Source organism: Rhinolophus sinicus, linkage group LG06 (assembly GCF_036562045.2).
Source record: "Rhinolophus sinicus isolate RSC01 linkage group LG06, ASM3656204v1, whole genome shotgun sequence".
Lineage (NCBI taxonomy): Eukaryota > Metazoa > Chordata > Mammalia > Chiroptera > Rhinolophidae > Rhinolophus > Rhinolophus sinicus.
Window position 1 is genome coordinate 71,383,015 of NC_133756.1, and position 20,319 is coordinate 71,403,333.

Here is a 20,319-nt window from a genome sequence, read left to right on the forward strand (position 1 = left end):
TCAGGTCCTCAGTCTAGCAAACTATTTCAATACTCATCACCCACAAGCCCACATCCTGGGGATGCTGTGAACGTTAATGAAACCGTGAAGTTCCTGAATCTCTCAGACATGCAGGGCCTTTAAAGGAGGAGCCAAACGCTTTTCCTGGTAGACAGAAGAACAACTGTAAAGGGACAGGTTTCAGAATCACAGAGTTTGAAGCCCGAAAGGGAACACGGGGATTATGTGGCCCAGTTCCCCTGTGAGCAGAGACGCCACTGGGACCCAGGGGTCCAGCCCACTCCCACACACCGTGCAGTTTCCCGAGATGGGGGGAGGTAAGTAAAGACATTTCCTAGCACTTCAACTGCTCAGCAGTTTAAACTCTTCATAAATCCTTCCCCCCAACCCCAGTGGAAAAATGTCAAGCTAATGTGATTAAGGATAATGATATTTGACATGGCTTTAAGTTACCGTACAATAAGACTTCCCCCTAACACAAAAGTCTTCAGCTTGCTCAGACCTTTTCTCTACTAAGTCATGACCAAACACGTGTCTTCAGGAAGGAAAAATAGTCCATATATCGGTAAGCCACACAGATGTCCAGATTTCGCCACTTCCAAGCTGTCATCTGAGACCCCAAGCTGCAGCCACGCACACAGTCACCTCTGCTCTGGTGACCCTGGCAACATGCCACCTCCCAGTCCTGCCTTGCACCAGGGTCCCTGATGGCACCTCGCTCTTTTGAGTGCTTACAGGCTATGTAGCATTTTTAAAGTGGCAGTTCTGTAGGAAAAGGTGCCAAGCGTATCTGCTCACTAAGAACACAGGACTTGCTGCTTGACGAAAAAGTTCTGAGAGAAGGGAGGGAAAGAAAGCCGACTCCCCTGCCCCGCATAAACCCCGATTCTGCTGGAAAGTCATATAACCATCCACGTTTTCTGCCTGGGAAGGCTGAGGATAAGAGAAACCAGAGCCAGCAAAGATCTAAAACTGAGGCTGGAGCAGCAGAACAATCACCTATCACTGTTCTCCTGTGACGTGCTTCACTTTGGGTCGACTGTCTTACCTGAATTAGAACCTGGTCTTACCCCAAAATGCGTTCTTAGTGTTCGGTGCTACTAGTTCAGTCCAGTCCAAACACCTACAGACACCTGATATGCCTTTCCTGTCCTTACCACACATTCATGCACAGCTAACGATCATTTGGGTTGCAACAGCTCTGTGAAGACAACGTGTCTGCTGCCCACAGACCCCTGTGAGAGGAAGCCCTGTGCATGGGGAGCTCGGGTGATGGCTCCAGGGGCCTGGCCAGGAGTGAAGGAAGCAGACGGAACCTCGGTGAACACATCCTGTGGCCACAGCCACCTTGTGTCTCACACCTTTCAGTCCGACTTCTTCCTTACACCACACACCATTCTTAACGGCCTTACTAATGTCATCACACCCAAGTGAAATCATTTCAGCCCAGTGGGAAGTAATGGGAAATAAGGATATGCCAGAAGAAACAGGAAGAAGAAGACCTTTCCAGAGTACAGATATGCTCCCCCTCCTCCTACCTCAGTGGGTTATCTGAGTGCGTCTCCATGTGGGTCTCCAGTCCATACTTGCAAACAAACTCCTTGAAACATACTGGGCAGTGAAACACTTCATCAGCCTTCTTTTCCAAGTCACCCGAATGCCCATCTTCTACCATCTTAGGGGAAAGGAAAAAAGTGCAGTCATGAAGGAGGCCCCTCACATGTGTTCGCTTCTGAAGAGAAACCAGCACTAAATCCAGCGGCTATCTAAAAGGAAAGGGATGCCTCCCTCCCAGGTATTAAAGATGCTACTGAGTAGTTCCTCATTCATGTGACAAATACTCACTGAATACTACCATTCACCCACCTATCCACCCAGACATCCATCCACTCAGACATCCATCCACCCAGGCATCCATCCATCCACCTATCCACCCAGACATCCATCCACTCAGACATCCATCCGCCCAGGCATCCATCCATCCACCTATCCACCCAGACATCCATCCACTCAGACATCCATCCGCCCAGGCATCCATCCATCCACCTATCCACCCAGGCATCCATCCACCCATCCACTGAGACATCCACCCACCACCCATCCACCCATCCACCCACCCACTCACCCACCCTCAACCCACTCATCCATTCACCAAATAGTTATAGAGCACCTAACATCTAACAGGCTCTGGGAATAGAAGAGTGAGGACAAAAGAGTCCCTAACACTTATGGAGCTCCCATTCTAGCTGGAAAAACAGACAAAGCACGTGAACAATGGAACAAGCTCTTCATCAGTGGGCTCAGTGAGGGGGTTCCACAGAGGAAGTGCACAGGTCCTCTTTTCTGCAGACACCTTATAAAACAGTGTGGAAAACAGTTAAAAGCTAAGGCTGTATGTCTGCCAAGTCCCCAAAACTGTACAAATAAAGACCAGAGATATCTGCCCCATGTCCCGTAGCTAGGCACATCTGTGCTGGGAGCAGAGAGAACCTTTTTAGCAGGCGCTGGGTCTTCCTTCTCCGACTCGGCATCGTGACTCAGTTTCCTTTTGGAGGACAGCCGCCTGCGCTTCAGTGGGGAAGGAGGGGCTGCAGCAGCAGCACTGTTCGGGTCCTTCTCATGGATCTTCATGTGTCTAGAGAACACACACATACACACACAATGTGATTCAGCAAAAAACTGAGTTGGTTTATTTCTGTTACATTTTTTATGTTTAGATGTTGGTAAATTTTCTTTAGAGATATGGAGTATAATTTATATAGTGACTTCTCTCTTTTTAAAACCTTATAACCCGAACCCCTTAAAGCCTTGCAAGTGTTATCCAAAAACTATCACTTAATGCCTTGCTGTCTGTGGGGAGATACTCATGAACTCCACTGGCACTGAGATAAAAACAAACTGTCTGATGACCTGTTCTTACTGAGACCAAGTAAATTATTTGAGGACACATAATTCTATAGAATAAGGAATTCCCAGATACTGCGTTTTCATAAACCAAATCATCACGTTGCATTTGCTCCAGAACTCAGCCCCACCTACTAGTGGCATATGTCCTTTCTATTCTGCCCTCTGAAGGGTCAAATCTGAGAAGTGCCAACAGAGCAAATGTCTGGAGTGCTTATGAAGGCCTGAAAGCCCTTCCATGTTGTTCATGGTATTACATGGGTTAATAGATTATGAGAATATCTGGGACAATGAAATGAGGAAATTACATGTTGCAACCCTGACACCTATGGGACGAGGAGTACACGTATGAGGAAATATTACATACACATACCAGATGGATATGGATGAAGAGAGTTTTATGGATGACCTGATTTAAGTGGCCTAACTTTATCAAGTTCTAAAACAAACATCCTAAAAATAAGGTCCCAAGACCTATAGGGATGAATGACATTATACAAAGATAGTCAGTCTCAATTTCCCTGCTCTATGACAAAAAAAGTTTAGTTTTCCTAATGACAACCATCACCACCATCATCTATCTCTGACTGGGGTTAAACTGTGCCAGACATAGGAAAGAAGCCACAGCCTTTTATAAATAGCTCTTGTATAGGATTATCGTAATGGTGACGTTCTTAGGCATGGGAAACGACAGCCGTGTTTTCACAGACTATCCTGTCACACTTTCAAAAGCAAGTTCAGCTCCCTTTCTGCTGTGCCTTCTCCAGAGGAGGCAGGCTGAGGATGAAAAAGTGAAGCAGCTCGCTAAGCACAAGCAGCAACAATCAGGCTGTGAGGCCAGGGATTCAAGGCCAGGGCTGAGAGCACGCCTTCCCTCCCATAGCTCTGGGACCGCCATGCCTGGGAGACCCCTTTTCTGAGTGTGTGGAGGTAAGACGCTGACTTCTCTTGTTCTGCTTCCACTCTAGAATGTGGAGGGGTCCCTGCTTCAGGCCCTGCCCCAAGTGCAACCATTGGCCGGCAGTTGAGAGGTGGCTTAACCTTTGAGGAAATGGGCCTCAGGGAGCGAGGCGGAGGCCAAACCTCTGTTCTCTTAGGGGGAATCAGTGTGGAGAAGCAGAAACACCCAGTGGGAGAGAATGGAAAGGCATCACAACCATCTGCCCACGTCCACATAATTCCTTGCTTAGATTGCTATGCTTAGATTATTAGGGAAGGATGCTTCCTTATTAGCTCTTGGTCACCTAAAGCCTTGGGAAACTTAATGGAAGCAAGTAGCCTTGTTTGAAGTACCTGCTCTATTCTAAGGTGATTTAAGGCAACCATCATTTAATATCAGCGCTTGGAAGGAAAAATGAAAGACCAGCAAGTTTCTTTTGACATTTATTGTATGGCATATTCCATCTTTAGAAATATAAAAAAAGAAACAAAAAAAAGACAAAAACCTTTTTTGAAGCATTAAGAATTGAGGAAGAATGATACTAAAAGATATAAATTAGTACATTACCTACCTTTTTCAATAAATCGCTCAAAATTAATAAATAAAAAAAAATCAATACTCTTTTCAACAGTCGACACGTTACTAGTGCAAATCAACATGAAGCTACAATAACCTGTGAGAAATTTGGAAATTGGAGATTGACAACTGTCAGCAGTTCAGCAGCTTATTTTCTGTCATGACACTAACATTTATAAAACGATGCTTTATGATCCAGCTCTTGGGACTTACGACAGAAGTTGTTTTCACAGACAGAGGAAGATGAGGGACGAGAGCGAGCACTCAGTGAGGGAGGACCCAGGGGGGACTCACACAGATTATTTCCATTTTGCAGATGAGACAGCTGAGGTGCGGAGAGGCTGACACACCCAGGGCCTCACAGCTGGCACAGACCCAGGTGTGCCGACTCCAAAGTCCATGCTCTTCCTCTAAAGCCTTGGGATCTGCATTCTGGATCACAGGCTGCCATCTTAAGGCTTGAACCTGAACCCAGACACTTCCTTTCTGAGTGACTGTGGCCCAAGGCCCTGCAGTTGTTACCAAACTAATAACCAAATGTCCACAGGGAGTGAAGGGCCCGAGGTCAGGCAGAGAACATGCCCCACCTCTAGTCCTGTCTCTCTTGTTCTGAAAAACAGGGGATGCCCCTGAAGTGCGTCTCTGCCAAAGCCGGGGGAGGAGACCGGGTCAAAGCTACCTCAGGAGCTTGGCGGCAAGTACAGGCTGCTGAGCACCAACCCACTCCAGGTGTCTGACGGAGCTCAGCCAGAGGCCCAGGTTTGGAGCTCAAGCACTGCTCCATTCTAGGGTTAAATCTCCGGTTGCTGGCCAAGACACGGGCTGTTCCCAATCTGTCCAGTCAGCTACATGCTGACCAACAGCTGCAGGCTCATTTAAGAACTTAATTCAGTCAATAGTTGAGCTGCCAGGTTCGGAGCTCCAGCCATTTCTGAAGTGGGATGTGATCTGTAGTTAAGGACTCTCCCCACCCTGACCCCTGCTCTTCTTCCCTGGCCTCTGACAGGACGAGCAGCAACACTGGCAGTCCATTTCCTCCCAAACGCTCACAGGAAGTGGGGCGACTCACCACGATGAGCCAGCCATGGCCTCTTTTCCGCAGAATGTGGCCAAAACAGAGGGCTAGCGGGGAGGAGACAATTCTGTTTCTCTTCTCTAGAAGGCCTGGGTCTGTTTTTCTCTTGGGTTTTATTTCAAGGGCAAATTCATTAATTTCCACGTGCCTTAAGAATCAGTAAGTTACAATGAGCCTCGGAACTGGAGAAGAGCTGAGATGCTATCCAACCTCCGACTCGGCACAGGAAGTCCTGTCCACAGCACACTGGAGAGACCATCACTTAGTTCTGCTTGCAGACTTTCAGCCACAAGGACTTCTCCATTTTCCACAGTGCTAACTGTTAAAATCACCTTCCACATGCTGAGTCAAAAATTCCATCCTTCCTTTAAATGTCTATCTGTCCTCTGGGCAACGCAGAATCAATCTGCATTCTCTTCCACATGGCAGCTCTTCCAACAGTTCAGGATGATGACCGCATTTCTTAAAAGCTTTCTTAAAATAGAACAACTCTGCTCCTTCAGCTAGGCCCCCCAAGCTCTGCTCTCCAGTCTGTTGAATTATACCGATCACTACTAACCTTGGAATACTCTCCAGTCTGTGAATGTCTTTCATGAAATGTTGGATCAGACGCTAACACCAATTTGGATGTGGTCTGAGAGTGAAAGCCACAGGCTGGGACCACCCTCCAGAGGCTGTGTAAACAGAGCTGGGTTTCTTTGTGTGTGTTTTACAGGGACGCTACCCCCTCAGTTCCTACTAAGACCCCCATGATTTCTTCATTCAAACTGCTATTCATTCTGTACCTGAACAATTAACATCTTTCCACGTTTTCCAGATTGGCAAGGAAGAAAAGTACGCAGTGGTGGTGTGGTGAAGTCTCTCTCTCATTCTCTGCACTAGCCCATTAGGGGGGATCAAATCGCTGATTGAATGAATAAACGAATGAGTAAATATTTGCTGAATCACTGAATGGAGGGATGGATGAATGAAGCACATGCAGAAAATCTGTTACACGTGCAGTTATCACTACAACACATGCACTGGAACTCTAACACGCTGCTGATGGGAGTGAAAACTGGTAAAAACCCTTCTGTAAAGTGCCTGAGCTACGGGGATCAGATTTTAAATATATACACCCTTTTATCTCAGTAATTTCACTTCTAGAACCTTGTCTTAAAGAATGATAATTGGGCAAATGTGCAAAGATCTATGTACAAGGATTGATGTATCATCGTTCACAGACAGACACAACAGACGAACACTAACAACAGAGACTTTTCAACCAGTTAGTCTTAACAGTTTAAATCGGCCACCCTGCTTTCCCTCTTTGCCCTCCTACTCTCCACTCTCCACACAGCAGGCAGAGTGAGCATCTAAAACACGGATCAAATCATACCGCTCCTGCAGACGGTGCCGCTCTTAGAAGCCAGTCTGGCCTCAGCCTACTTCTCTGACCTCATTGGCGTGCCCCCTGCCCCAACCCCACAGCCCTCAGACACACCAGCTCTCTCTGGCTTCCTCAAACGCATTGGGGTCCTTCTGCCTGGGCTGCTCCACTCGACCTTGGAGGGCCGGCTCCTGCCATCAGGTTTCTCATCAGGTGCCCCAACCCACTCAGGCAGATGCTCCCAAGCCCCCTACCCAGGTTTACTTTCTTCACAGCACACAGCAGTAACTGCAAACATCATCTAATTACTCGTTGGATTGCCTCCTCAGCCTCAGTCGAAAGTAAGTTCCATTACAGCAAGAACCTTGTCTCTCTCGTTCTCTGCACCAGCCCCTGGCGGCATACACCAGTAGTAGGTGGTCAATAAATATCTGCCAATTGCCCAATGAATGAAGCAACGAATGAGTAAGTATTTGTTCAGTCACTTAATGGAGGGATGGGCGGACGGATGAAATATATACCTAAAATCTTTTCTACTTGCAGTATCACAACGTATGTCCTCAGTTTCTAACACAACTTATAATTTACTAGGATTTAATGTCAGCAAATTTGATGACACTGTATTATAGTAAACAGTGCCACAATGAAGAGACTTTAATGAAAAACACCCCAAATATGAACAGAGGACATGTGCTAATTTTTTCTCTATTGGAATTTATCTGTGTTCATACATTCAAAGCTACACCTACATTTATAGTCGAGAGAGGTTAATGTCAAGTTGGTCAGCATCTGCTTTTAGATTAAATTCTAGAATTTTCTTTTGCAGGCATGCCAGTTTCATAGCAATCCTGCCACACTGTGGTCTAAAGCAGGAATTTTATCAGAACTCTCAGGAGTTAAGGAAAGTTTTCTCCGATTCATAACACTTGGAGGGGCTTTAACAGTAATGAACCCAAACAAATACTGCAGACGTTTCTTAAACTAGGAAAAAAAGTCTGAATCTGAGTACTTTTTTGCACTGATAGGGGCCTACTTTGAATTTTGGGATGGATGCTGATTTCCTTCTGTAAATATAACCATTCATATTCTAACATGTGAAAAGATCCATTGTAGCGAGGGTGGGCTATCTGTAAGGATACAGAATGTATCAGAGCTAAGCCAAATACACCTTGTAAAGGGCTGAATGAAGATCTAGTAAATGAAAGGAGACAGACCCATCTCTAAGGCATATCCCCCCTCCTCTCTGAACCTTCCAGGAGCCAGTTCCAAATACAGGAACTTTCTGGGAACCTTTTCAGGTATGTAAATTTGTAGATCTGGAAATGGAGGGAAACTCTTAACCATTTGAGCACTGGCTTGCTCTGAGAAGCAAGCAGGAATTGGGACGAACAAGCCAATCTGGGTGGGAAGATGGTGCAGGAGAGAGAGACCACGTGATGGCAATGAGGTCTTGGGACAGTCTGGGAGCTGGGAGACATGCCAGAAACCATTGTCCTGGTCTCACCAACGAATAAACACAGGGACTTCCCAAGTTATTTAGGCGGCCTCGGCTTCAGCGTCCACACCTGAAATGTGCCCGGAGAATACCACCCGTCTGCCGGGGTGCTGGTGTTCAAACAGACACTCTCACCAGCAGCAGAGCCTCACCTGGGAGCCGGTTACAAATGCAAGTTCTCAGGCCTGGCCTGGGTTTCCATGGGCCTCCAAGGTGACACTCATGCCAGATCAAGTGTGAGAATCACTAGGTCACAGGAAAATCCGATCCCTTCATACTTTTCACAGGTCTGGTTAACGACCTAAAGTACTAAAACCTCTCCCAGGCTCACCCGCAGCATACCAGCAGTCCCTGCACCACTTTAGCAGGTATAAATACATAACCAAATAAGTTGGGAAGTTTAACATACGTAAAATTATTTTGGGGGTGAAAGCCTTTGGAAAACTCTCACCAAGTGTAAAGGATCATGCAGTAGAAGGTGTTAAGGCAAGTCTCAAACGCTTCAAGCTTTCCCATATCTAATGCACGTGTGAGGGTCAGAGCTCAAGTGAGATCTCGACACTCCCAGTATCTGCGAACTTTTCCGTCTTAATTTCCTCAGAGCTTTTATTAATCCAGGAGCTGAATTAGATTCTCTGAGTGATGGCATTATAGGAAAGGTCATTATCTCAGGACACAGGACACCAACTGTACACAAACAGCACCAGCACCCAGCCCGCCAAACTGAAGCCAACGGATTCTAACAGTTTTTACGGCCTGATTACAGACACACCTCACACCTCCACGCCTACCCCGTACCCTGTGCTACCTTTGCTTTTTCAACAACGCCTTGTGACAATAACCAAAGAGGGAATGAATGAGATTCAGAAGCATCGCAACTCGACAACCTATGTTTTGGGCCAAAGAAAAGCAAACCTCCAGAAAGATTTGTGTATGTTTCTGTAACAGATGTTTACAGGGGGCATTTAAGGGTGGGGAAGCTGTGAGTGACATGTGTAATGTCAACTGTGTCTTGTGCCAGCAAATAAGGGGATGGGGAGTGAAGATGGAGGTGGAAGGGAGGCTGGGGACAGGCTGGCAAGGTATTCACCAAGCCATTGCCACTGTGGTTCCACGTGTGAGCTCAAAGGCACCTTCTAGTAATTCAGGGGTTGTTCAGGTTCAGTCATGCTTATCCAGAAGGCAGGTTGCACCAGCTGTGCCTGGGTGCAGAGGGAAGTTCGACAATGGTGTAAGCTGACCAAGGAGACAGCATTCTCAGAAAGATTTGAAGTGCAAACCTCAGCGAGGTGCTGCTGCTGTCTGCAGGTGGGCTGTGGCAACGCCTCTGCCAGGCTGCCCCCAGGGCTCGTGCGTTGCTGGGCTGTGCGCCCACCCCACCAAAGCCAGTGAGATTCCATGACCTCTGACACCGGCAATGGGAGTAGCAGAAGCCAAAAGAAGTTTTGCATTTTGGTCCTAATACTCAGGTTTACTCCTGCTGCCTCTGCAACCCTGCAGGGCAAAAGAGGAGGGCGGGGTCCAAAAGACCACACCCCACATACCACCTTGTAGACTGCAGTCTGACACTCGGATGGCGCCATCATCCAAACTGTATGAACAGTTAGGGGAGCTTAACTCCAATGTGCTGGGGATTCAGGTTCATACTACTCATTAACTATTGCGTTTGTGCTGTCCCTACCACTCCTCAGCCCAAAGTTGCTCTCCGACCAACACAGGGGCGCAGTTCTGGCTGGACACCCCCCCCCCCCCCCGCCACCTGCGCACACACGCTGTTCTCCTGTCCCATCAGCTCCTGTCTCCTGTGTCAGGTTGGAGAAGGGAATTCCTTCTGCATCTTGGTCTCGTGTAAGACCCTGGTACAAACACTTCCTCGCTGATGGACAGCTGGGAGGATGACGTCTGAGAATATTTTTTCCTCAGTGTTCCCAATCTCTCAGCTATCCTCCAGGTAGGAGAAAGGCAACCTTTTGGCTAGGGCATTCCTTTCCCTTTCTTTCATGCTGATACTGGAAGCTGCTGACCTCAGAACACAACTGAGTTATAATGTTTTCCCGTTATTGACTGTCTACTTAGAAAACAGAGGGCCCTTCACTGCTCATTCTAAAACTCCTTCCTCCTCTCCTGACTTTTAAATACAGTGCAGGGGAGCTTGGCAGGAGGCCCGTGTCAATAAATATCAACTTTTAAAAGGTCTTGATTCTAGACTAGACCCTGTTCCTAACTGCCATGCCTTTGAATCAGTACACCCCACATCTTCTTGTACAATTTTTTTCTTTGCCCGCCCTTGTTTTGCTAAAATAATTTCTCATTTGTTTTAACACTCTCCATACATTATCTGGCCCCTCTGGACTCCTGTTTATAATACCCACAAAAAGACACATAGTACATGTTTCCATATAAAACCACAAGTTCTTAAAAAGCAAACAAAAGACCTCAGAAGTTGGATGAGTTGTCCTCTCTCTCACCCAGAGAGCTGCCTCGTTCATGCAGTGAAATCGGCCTGCCTGGACCTTCCCTGTGCTAATCCAGAGAAATGATAAGTGGGAAGTCACCACTTTTCCTTAGGTATTTCCAGGCAGCCACCGTGTTGTAATGGACTCTTCTCCTTCCCCAGGTTCTTCTCCCTCCATTTCTTCAGTCTCCCCTACAGCCCAGAGTCCCAATCACAAGTCAGAGCTGCCCTGTCCCAGGACTCCGGGACCTATGGTCCTAGGTGATGAAGCCCATCGGAGCTGATAGCCCCCAAGTGGCCTCCTCAGCCCAGAGCCATACCTCTGAGGGAAGCCATCACCACCGCACTCGGGAGCAGGCCCTTCTGTGGCAAATGGCTAAAAACCACGAGTCAAGCCAATCCCCAAGCCTAAGCTTATGGCACAACGGAAACACACACTCAAGTCACGAAGTCACAGAGACCTTTTCTCACTTCAGCCCTGAGGGAATTAGCACTAGCTTTCTCAAGATGGCAGAAGCTGGCCATTCACATCCCCTTTCTTCTTGCAGAGGAGGAAGAGATGATTATCTCCGTAAGAAGGCGGTGCCAAGTCACTGTCTGCTGCTCCTCAGACACTTCCAAAAGAGGAACATAAAATGCTCGGGCCATGCCCTTGGAGACGGCCTGCCGGGCCACAGAGGGAAATGGCAGGTGTGGGTGGTGGGAGCAGAGAAAGAGCCCTGTGAAAAGGAAAGTCACCACCACTACAGGGACAGCATTTTACACTATCAGGGGCCGTGGAGGAGGAACGGGGTACCAAGATCAGGTCACCTGTGAGTCAAGAGAGAAATAACGAAAATGAATCCAAAGAGAAACATCACCTGCAAAAACCAAGTAGGCCACACAGTCCCTGCTCTGTGACTGCAGCAGGGCGGTCACCTTTTATCTAAAATGGGATGAATGCAGTGTACAGCCTCTGCTTGCCACAGGTGACACGTGTCATCAAACGATGTGTTGCAGGGAGAACAGCACGCTGCTCTATCACCAGGAACCCGGGGAGATGAGGAGCCCAAGAAGAAGGGGCCAGGATTTGCTTCTGACCTTAGCTGAACCCCATAACATTGCAGACTTTGGTTTTTCTACCTGTAGACCTAGAATAATCCTCTTGAGTGAGCTGGCTGATATAAGCATGAAGAATAAGAGTTAAGTGCAGACCTCACATACCAATGAACCCATCATGCAACTGAGTCTCTGGTTTAAGGAGATACAGTATCTCTCCCCATGGAAGGCCAACAAGCACTCCATCAACCCAGAGTCTTAGAGGAAGCAGAGAAGAGAGGCCCACGGGCATGCACACACGCCCAAGGGGAGGTGAGTGGGACCCAGTGTGACATATACATATGCTAAGATTTCTGCCGCTGCTGGGTCACCTTTTAGTAGAGGGGTGGGGGCAGATTTTGTTGCTAATCACCTTCCTTAACGAATCAGAAAGAGGTTGACAGTGAGTGGGCAGGTTTAGATGTTTGCTAGCACCAGCTTGTTCAGCCCAAACAGGTTGGACAGGTTGAATATTTAAACAAAGGTGGAAAAATGCAAGGTGTAAAGCAGGACGTGCTGTGGAGGAGCTGCAGCCAGCACCTGCAGGTTTAAGTCTGTGATCTAACGCGGGCGCCCAGACTCGCTCTCCTCCTCTCCACGTTAATGCTTTCGTATTGTCCAACGAAATGGGACACCCACTCGAGATCTGTCCAGAGTTCTCAGGACGGCAGGGTGGAGTGGGGGGAGAGGGGCACGCCGCCTGTGATCAGCCGGCCAGCTCTCCGCTCCTCTTCACACCCCCAGCGGACACATCCCGTACCTTCTGTGACCTAATTTCTAGCTGACAATTGCCAGGTTGTTCAAGTGCGGGCAAGCAAGGGTGCTGCAGACTGTGATGCCACTCACCAGTTTTACCTGGTGCAACTGAGCTTCTGAAATATGTCAACAAGATATGTCAAAACTGCCATACTGCCTGCATTCAAGAGAATATTTCTTTTGCATCTGCTTAATCTCCAAAAGCAAACTAATAGACAAACACCATCTCTGCCAAAACAGAAGAAAACCTAAGTTAAAAACGACAGCATCCAGTTGGCCGAATGACAATGAACTATTAACTATTTAATTATGAAGCAGGTCATAAATTTGAGAATCAGCGATAGGATGAAAAAGGCTTGACCCGTGTTTAACACATCCCAAACTTGATGGTTTTATGGGCAAACTCTGTGGCATAACTGAACTTGAACTGGTCCGTCAGGAAAAAATACAGAATCAAAAGTGAGCACGAGCCACATTTTTCAAATATCCTTTCAAAAAATATAAGATAAATTACTCTGATTGTTAAGGAGCACTAGAAAAGAAAACAAAAAACAAAGTGGAGGAAAAAATGTTTCAGAGAATGTCAGTCTAGCAAGCACAAAAGAGGCTGCACAGAGACCATCGGCTGAAATGGGTCCTTTCAGCTTTGCTATTTTCTTACACTTTTTCATCTCATTTGAATAATAGTTATGTGACAAATCGCTCTTACCTGTCCCTTTTTAAAATTGAGGTACAACTGACATAGCATTATATTAGTTCCAGATGGACAATGTCATGATTTGCTATTTGCACACTGACGTGTTTCTTTTCTCAGGGAACAAATACTGTTGTTTACAGATTTCTAAAATGTAGAGAATTCTGAAAGGGACCACAGATGCTCATTTAATAGTATAAATGCTTATCCACATGAAAAAAATAAAAACACCACAGAACAAGCAAGCTCCAAAACAGTGTTCAAATAATAATGAAGATTTCCACAATTCAGAAAATGAAATGTGGGCACAGAGCACACAGCTCCCCTACAAAGCACGGCTCTCAGGCCGTTAGTTGGGTTCTGAGAACACAGCTTCCGCATGCTGGTGCCTGAAGGGCACAAAATCTACTGTGTTTCCCCGAAAAGAAGACCTAGCCGGACAATCAGCTCTTAATGCTTCTTTTAGAGCAAAAATTAATAAGAGCCGGTCTTATTTTCCTATAAGACCGGGTCTTATATAATATTATATAATATATATATTATTTTTTATATTACTTTTTGCTCCAAAAGACGCATTAGAGCTGATTGTCTGGCTAGATCTTATTTTCGGGGAAACATGGTATTTTCTTGGTTTTGTAAAATACACTTGCTTCCCAGCATGCACAGGGACTGATGGGGTAAACTTTCCTAAGGAAGATGAGAAAGGGAGGGAACCACAATTTGTTGAACATCTCATGTGAGCCAGAGGCTTGGGTATATATGATAGCATTTAATTCCCACAGTAACTCAGTGAGCAAAACATTACCCTGTTAGAGATGAAGAAAAGGGAGACTCTTCACCATTTCGTGAGCACCTTGTATTTGGTCCTAGGCAGAGAGGGAGGAAGAGCTCGCAGGACACACACAGAGGCCGCCTTTACTGAAACCACTACTGAAGTTAAAATAAAAGCAAACAGGCTTCAATTCTGGCTGATGAGATTTAAAAAGAGGCTAAAATCATTTACATATAATCAAACAACAGACTTCTGACTTTTTCCCCCTCTGGTGAAAAAATGTTTCAACCCTTATTAAAGAAATGATTTTTAAACTATATTTAAAAAGTATGTCTATTTCAGGACACACAGCACTAAATGTACAGACACTGCCTTGATACCAAGTACTACCATCAGGAAACTACCAAATACTCAGCTGAACGCCCACCATACGTCAGGATCGCATGTCCAGCACAGTTCATACGGATATGCTGTGTCTACATCATCAAAGTCTCATTGACACAAACCTCTCAACCCCCTTTGTACAGAGCACGGAGCACTTATCATCTCTAAGTGGAGCTGAGTATCGTCAGATCTTTGAGCATCCTCAAAAGATATCTTCTTCTCACTTGTCTTTCTCCCAAGGGAGAGATACTTAGTTGTAGATAACTGAAGTGTTATTATATAATCATTTCCCCCTTCTTTTTAAAAGAAGTATTTCCCCCCAAAAAGCAAATGTTCATAACAGTCCTGAGTAGGCTGACCCACAGATTTTTATTCTACAAATAATTTCTTCCCATGTGAACTGGCCCGATACCTTCCTTCCCTCACAGGAATTTGTCAGGGGAGCAGGCACCTGGAGACTAAGACTTGTTTCAAAATGGAACTAGCTGAGCCTTTCAGTGGTCACTTCCACTCTTGAGAAGGTAGCAAGTGCCAGAGCTAGTTACAGCGTGTCTCTAGATGCTCGGTATTACCACACTGGAAACCCACAGCACCCTTCCTCTTGCTGTGCTCAGAAGGGGAAAAGGGACTGCTCCTTCCGAGACACTGGCCCACCTCTGCTCCTTCTGTCCTTTAATGTCGGCCACCTGTTCAGATACCCAAGTTCGGCCTGTGCATGCCAAGGGCTGGCTCTGCCCGAGCCTCTGAGAGGAGCGTGCTAAATTCAGAGCCTCCGCGGTCTCATTTGTCATGGAGTAGGTCACATTTCTGTGCAGCGAATGTTTTCTTCCAGCATAATAGGAACACATAAGCCTCTGTTCCTGAAGACTGTCCATTATCCAGCGGCATCCTCAGGGGCTATGTTCCTGTACTTAGCAACAGAAAACGTCATGCTCGCTGCAGGAGGAAAGAAAGCCCTTGGCAAACAAGTAGAGGATGTTGCAGGGACTTCCCTCCCTCATCCTCACTCTGCTGATGCCACAGCTGAGATGCGAGCACACCCTTGCTCTCTGGAGAACAAACGGAGAAGTTAGCTGGGACTCCTGCCAGGCTCTTCAGCGTGTCCTTACCATAAGATACATACCACAACTCTCTCTACAGCTTACAAGGCTACAGTTTGTAAAATGAGGAGCAAAGTGGAAGCTAATTTCCTATTTTACAGTCTGCAGAAGAGAAAACACCCATTTCAGAGATAAGATTTCTTTCAAATGAGGTCTGTTTCAACCCTCTCTTTCAAGTATCATCACCTCTTCCTACCTCTGCAGTCCAGCACTTTCTGGAAAGTTTTGCAAATCACAAAGCTCAATGCCCTTTTTCCTACATCAAGCTCTCCCAGAGGGCGTGCTCTGGCTCAGTTTCCCAAGTTTGTTTTGGAAGACAAGCACCGCTCGTTTAAATTTTCAACGTGGGAGCAACTGATAAAGAGTTCTGGGAAGTTAAAAGCTGGAGCCACGGTGATGTTTCCATGATACATGTTTTGTACTTGATGGCAAAGTGTTATCCTGCTCAGGAACTGAGCGGTGGTTAGGAAGGTTTGGGATACAGGATTTTCAAACCCCAGAAGCACAAAAATCCGCAGACAGGGAAGTGGCAACTTAAAACACTGTACCAGCTATGGTAATAAATTGAGGTCTCTTCCCCAACCTGTCTCAAAATGAGCTATAATTACATCAGTGTTGTCTCCTTAGTTACCAAATACACAATTACTTTTTAAATATTTGAATTTATTTACTAGAATTAAATTATAAGAAGTTTTGGGCTTTATCAGAGCTGCAATGCAACTGTGAACACGATAACACCTAACATAATTTAATATGCTGATTCTGCGGTTTATTTTCTTTTTCTTTTTTGTAAGGAGGGCACAGCTCACAGTGGCCCATGTGGGGATGGAACCGGAAACCTTGGTGTTACTATTAGCACCATGCTCTAACCAACTGAGCTAACTGGCCACCCCAACAGTTTATTTTCTTTTACTAATATAACAGTTCTATTGAGTTGATTATGTGCTGACGGTCCTCTCATAAAACTAAGATAAAGGAAACTAACACATCCTCATAAAATGACCAGTAGTCAAAGGAAATGCAGTGAGTTGTTCTACAAAGTGAGTGGCTACAAAGAATACCTCACACCAGTTAAGAATAACATTGAAAAGGATGCAGTTCTTGGGGTCCATGTGGTAAGATGTGTCATGAGGCCCTCTGAGTGTCGCAGCAACAGAAATCTGAAGAGCCCAGACCTGCCTCCTACAGCACGCTGCTCAACAGTAAACATGGGGCAGGCGACGCTTATCTAGAGGAATGTGCACACGCGGAGATACGCATCACACGTGCGTGCACAGGCAACCTTCACAACGGGGCGGTGAGCAGGAGGCCAGGGCAGGTGAGCCACGTGCTCCTAAATACCCCGTGTTCCAGGCCCACTGGAGAAAGGGAGCTGGAAATGCACACACAGGGACTCCAGTCACAGCAGAAGTCCCATTCAATCTGCATCCCTCAGGGAGGGGACCGAGAATCTGAGCACAGAGCGATGATGTCACATGAAGCCTACACGGCAAGGGGGGTCAAGAGCAGGTTACAAACAAGATGAATGGGGACACGGTGGGGGGTGGTGCTCAGGGCACACGAAGCCAGGCCTGAGGGTCTCTAATCACTCAACTCAGCATGGGCTCCACACCTCCCCTCCTTCCCCCACGGCAGCTCCTGGCTCTGCTCAGTCCTAGCTTGTCCACAGACTTTGGGAAGCAGCAGCAGAGGAAGGAAAATGAAAAAAAAGAGGACTTCGGTCTTCAACACAAACGCAGTCAACTGACTTCCTTCCACGCTTTGTCAAGCAAGTGAGGATGCAGCTAATCAGTTCGGGTTTTCACAATTCTGTTTAATTCCTGCACACGTGTCCCAGGGCAGCTCTGGCCCCTGATTAATGTTAACACAGGTATGTGCCCAGATCACAGATCACTACTCAGTCTGGGATTCTGGAACAGATCCATCCGGACAAATAAATCCAACTCCACTCTCTCTGGCACATTTTTGTAACTATTTTCACATTTTTATAATCTCTTTTTTCAAAACTACAGTTTTACCAACAAATGAAGATGGTAGTGATTGTGACTGATTACCAAACAGCAAATATTCTTTTAACCCATTATTTGAAATTTTCTGCAGAGAACATAAAATAAACGTAGTGTGATAAACTCAAATATTCTAAATAGGCTTTTTGTTATTTAAATTATAAATTTCATCTAGCAAAAAGCAAAACAAAAACAAAAAACAACCTCTCAATTTATTATCTGGCATTATATGAACGTTTACTTGGTATATTTTCCCTCAGTGGCACACACAATATTAGTGACCATTTATTTATAAGCACTATTTAACAAACATCATCCTAAACGCTTTGCAAGTATTCACTGACGAATCTCCACAACGTTCCCAAGATGTTAGTACACGTATCACGGACTTCTACAGATGAAGTAACTGAGACACGGGGAGGTCAAGTAACGGTCTCGGGTCACACAGCTAGGAGTGGCAGGCCTCTCACAGACTATCACAGGGTGGCCTCAGCGCTAACAATACAAACTCAGGAACACCCCCCACCCGGGACATTTCCATAGTACACTGCCAGCCTTCACAATGCTTCCACAAACATTACTGCATCTGAGCATGAGTTCTAAATGAGGTTCTTCTATGCCATTTTGTTAAAGTGTAGAAAAATTACAGAGATTTCTGCAAAGTTCTGCAGGATTAGGACTAGAACTCAGTCCCCAACAATTAGTCCTCGCCTCCAAATCAAGATGATTCACAATAAAATCAGTACAAAACCCAAAATTAGCACAAACATCTCTAAGGCCTGATTTTAAAAAATAACAACAGTAATTTACACACCACTCCAATATACACTGTTCATAAGTGAGAAATGTGTCTTAGGATAAAATCAAGGGCTGTGCTATAAAAAATTCAAGATCTTTTCTAAGTCTATCCATGTATACCCAAACAACACATCGTAATAAAACTCAATAAAAAGCTATTATTCCATCCTCACTAAATACAATGCACTGTCCTAGTAGGACGGCTGAAATAGTTTAACAGTGAAAATAACACTCTATGGCAATATGGAATTGTTTTTTTTGGGTGGTGGTGGTGGGGGGGGGGCAGTACTTTTTTTCTAACATGCCGAGGAGATGGAAGGTACACAATTATTCCTCACATTGTAGTTAAAAGTATGGCCTCTAAGACTAAGTGCAAATCACAGCACTGTCTGTTACTCTGATCCTAAGCAACTTTCCTTATATGCAAAATGGGATAATAATGCTACAAACCTTACAGGTGGAGCACATAAAAATAAATGGAGATCGACAAGGAAATAGGAGATTTTAACAATGTATATACATCAGCACATCTAGAGAGCACTGCACCCAGCAACAGCAGAATACACACTCTTCTCAAACAGACATGGGATATTCTCCAATATGGACATATGCTAAGCCATAAAATGAGCCTAAATAAATTTAAAATGATTGAAATCATACAAAGAATGTTCACCAACTATTATGGCATGAAATCAGAAATTATTAAGGGAAGGAAATTTGAAAAGTCTCAAATATGTGGAAATTGAACAACACACTCCTAAATAACCAATGGGTCAAAGAAGAAATCACAAGAAAAATTAGAACATACTTTGTGATGAATGAAAGAAAAATACAATATACAAAATCTTATGGGACGCGACTAAAGCAATTTTAAAGAGAAATTTATAGCTGTAAATGTCTATATTAAAAAATAAGTTTTCAAATCAATAACCTCATCTTTTCTACCTTAAAACACTGAAAAAAGAGCAAACTAAACTTAAAACAAGTAGAGAGAGGGAAATAATGTTTAGAGCAGAAAATTAATGGAATAGAGAACAGAAAAGCAATAGAGGAAAAATCAATGGAACTAAAAGTTGCTTCTTTGAAAAGACCAACAGAATTGACATATATTTGGCTACAATTGATTAAGGGGAAAAAATAGAGAAGACTCAAATTATTAAAATCAGGAATGAAAGGCGACAATACTACCGACCTTACAGGATAAAAAGGATTATAGGGGAACACTATGAACAACTGTAGGCCAACCAATTAGATAACTTATGTAAATGGCAAAATTCCTGGAAAAGACATAAAATACTGAAACTGACTCAAGAATAAATAGAAAGTATGAGCAGGCCCATCATAAGTAAAGAGACTGAATTAGTAATTTAAAAACTTCTCAGAAAGAAAAACCCAGATGGTTTCACGGGTGAATTCTATCAAATATTTAAAGAAGAATTAATACCAACTCTTTACAAACTCTTTCAAAAACAGAGGAGGAGGAAGTACTTCCCAGCTCACTCTACGAGGCTGGTATTACACTGACTAACAACCATGCACAGACATCACAAGAAAACAAAACCGATCAGTATCTCCTATGAATACAGGCAAAAATCTTTAACAAAATACTAGCAAACCAAATCCATCAATATATGAAAATGATTATACATGGTGACCAAGTGGGATTTATACCTGGAATAATGTTAGTTTAATACCCAAAAACAGAAAAAAGAACAAAAACAACCTGACCATCTCAGTAGATGCAGGAAAAGCATCTGACAAAATCCAACACTCTGTCATGATCAAAACACTCAGCAAACTATGAATAGAAAGAAACCTCAATTGATAAAAGGGCATTTATGAAAAACCACAACTACCATCATATTTAAATGTGAAAAGACTGAATGCTTTCTCCCTAAGATCAGAAAAAAGACAAGGA

The 20,319-nt window shown here is 44.9% G+C and overlaps 1 protein-coding gene across 13 annotated transcripts in view; it reads right to left on the minus strand.

Annotated features, from left to right (window-relative positions):
- The window catches only part of RREB1 (ras responsive element binding protein 1), a 167,513-nt gene that overhangs the window by 37,011 nt on the left and 110,183 nt on the right, over positions 1 to 20,319 (minus strand). For all 13 annotated transcript variants that reach the window (XM_019745404.2, XM_019745403.2, XM_019745409.2 and 10 more), the window contains exons 7-8: positions 2,491 to 2,635; positions 1,539 to 1,675 (exon numbers count right to left, since the gene is read on the minus strand). In XM_019745404.2, the coding sequence (XP_019600963.2) occupies positions 1,539 to 1,675; positions 2,491 to 2,635 (282 nt within the window). The remainder of the gene's footprint in view (positions 1 to 1,538; positions 1,676 to 2,490; positions 2,636 to 20,319) is intronic.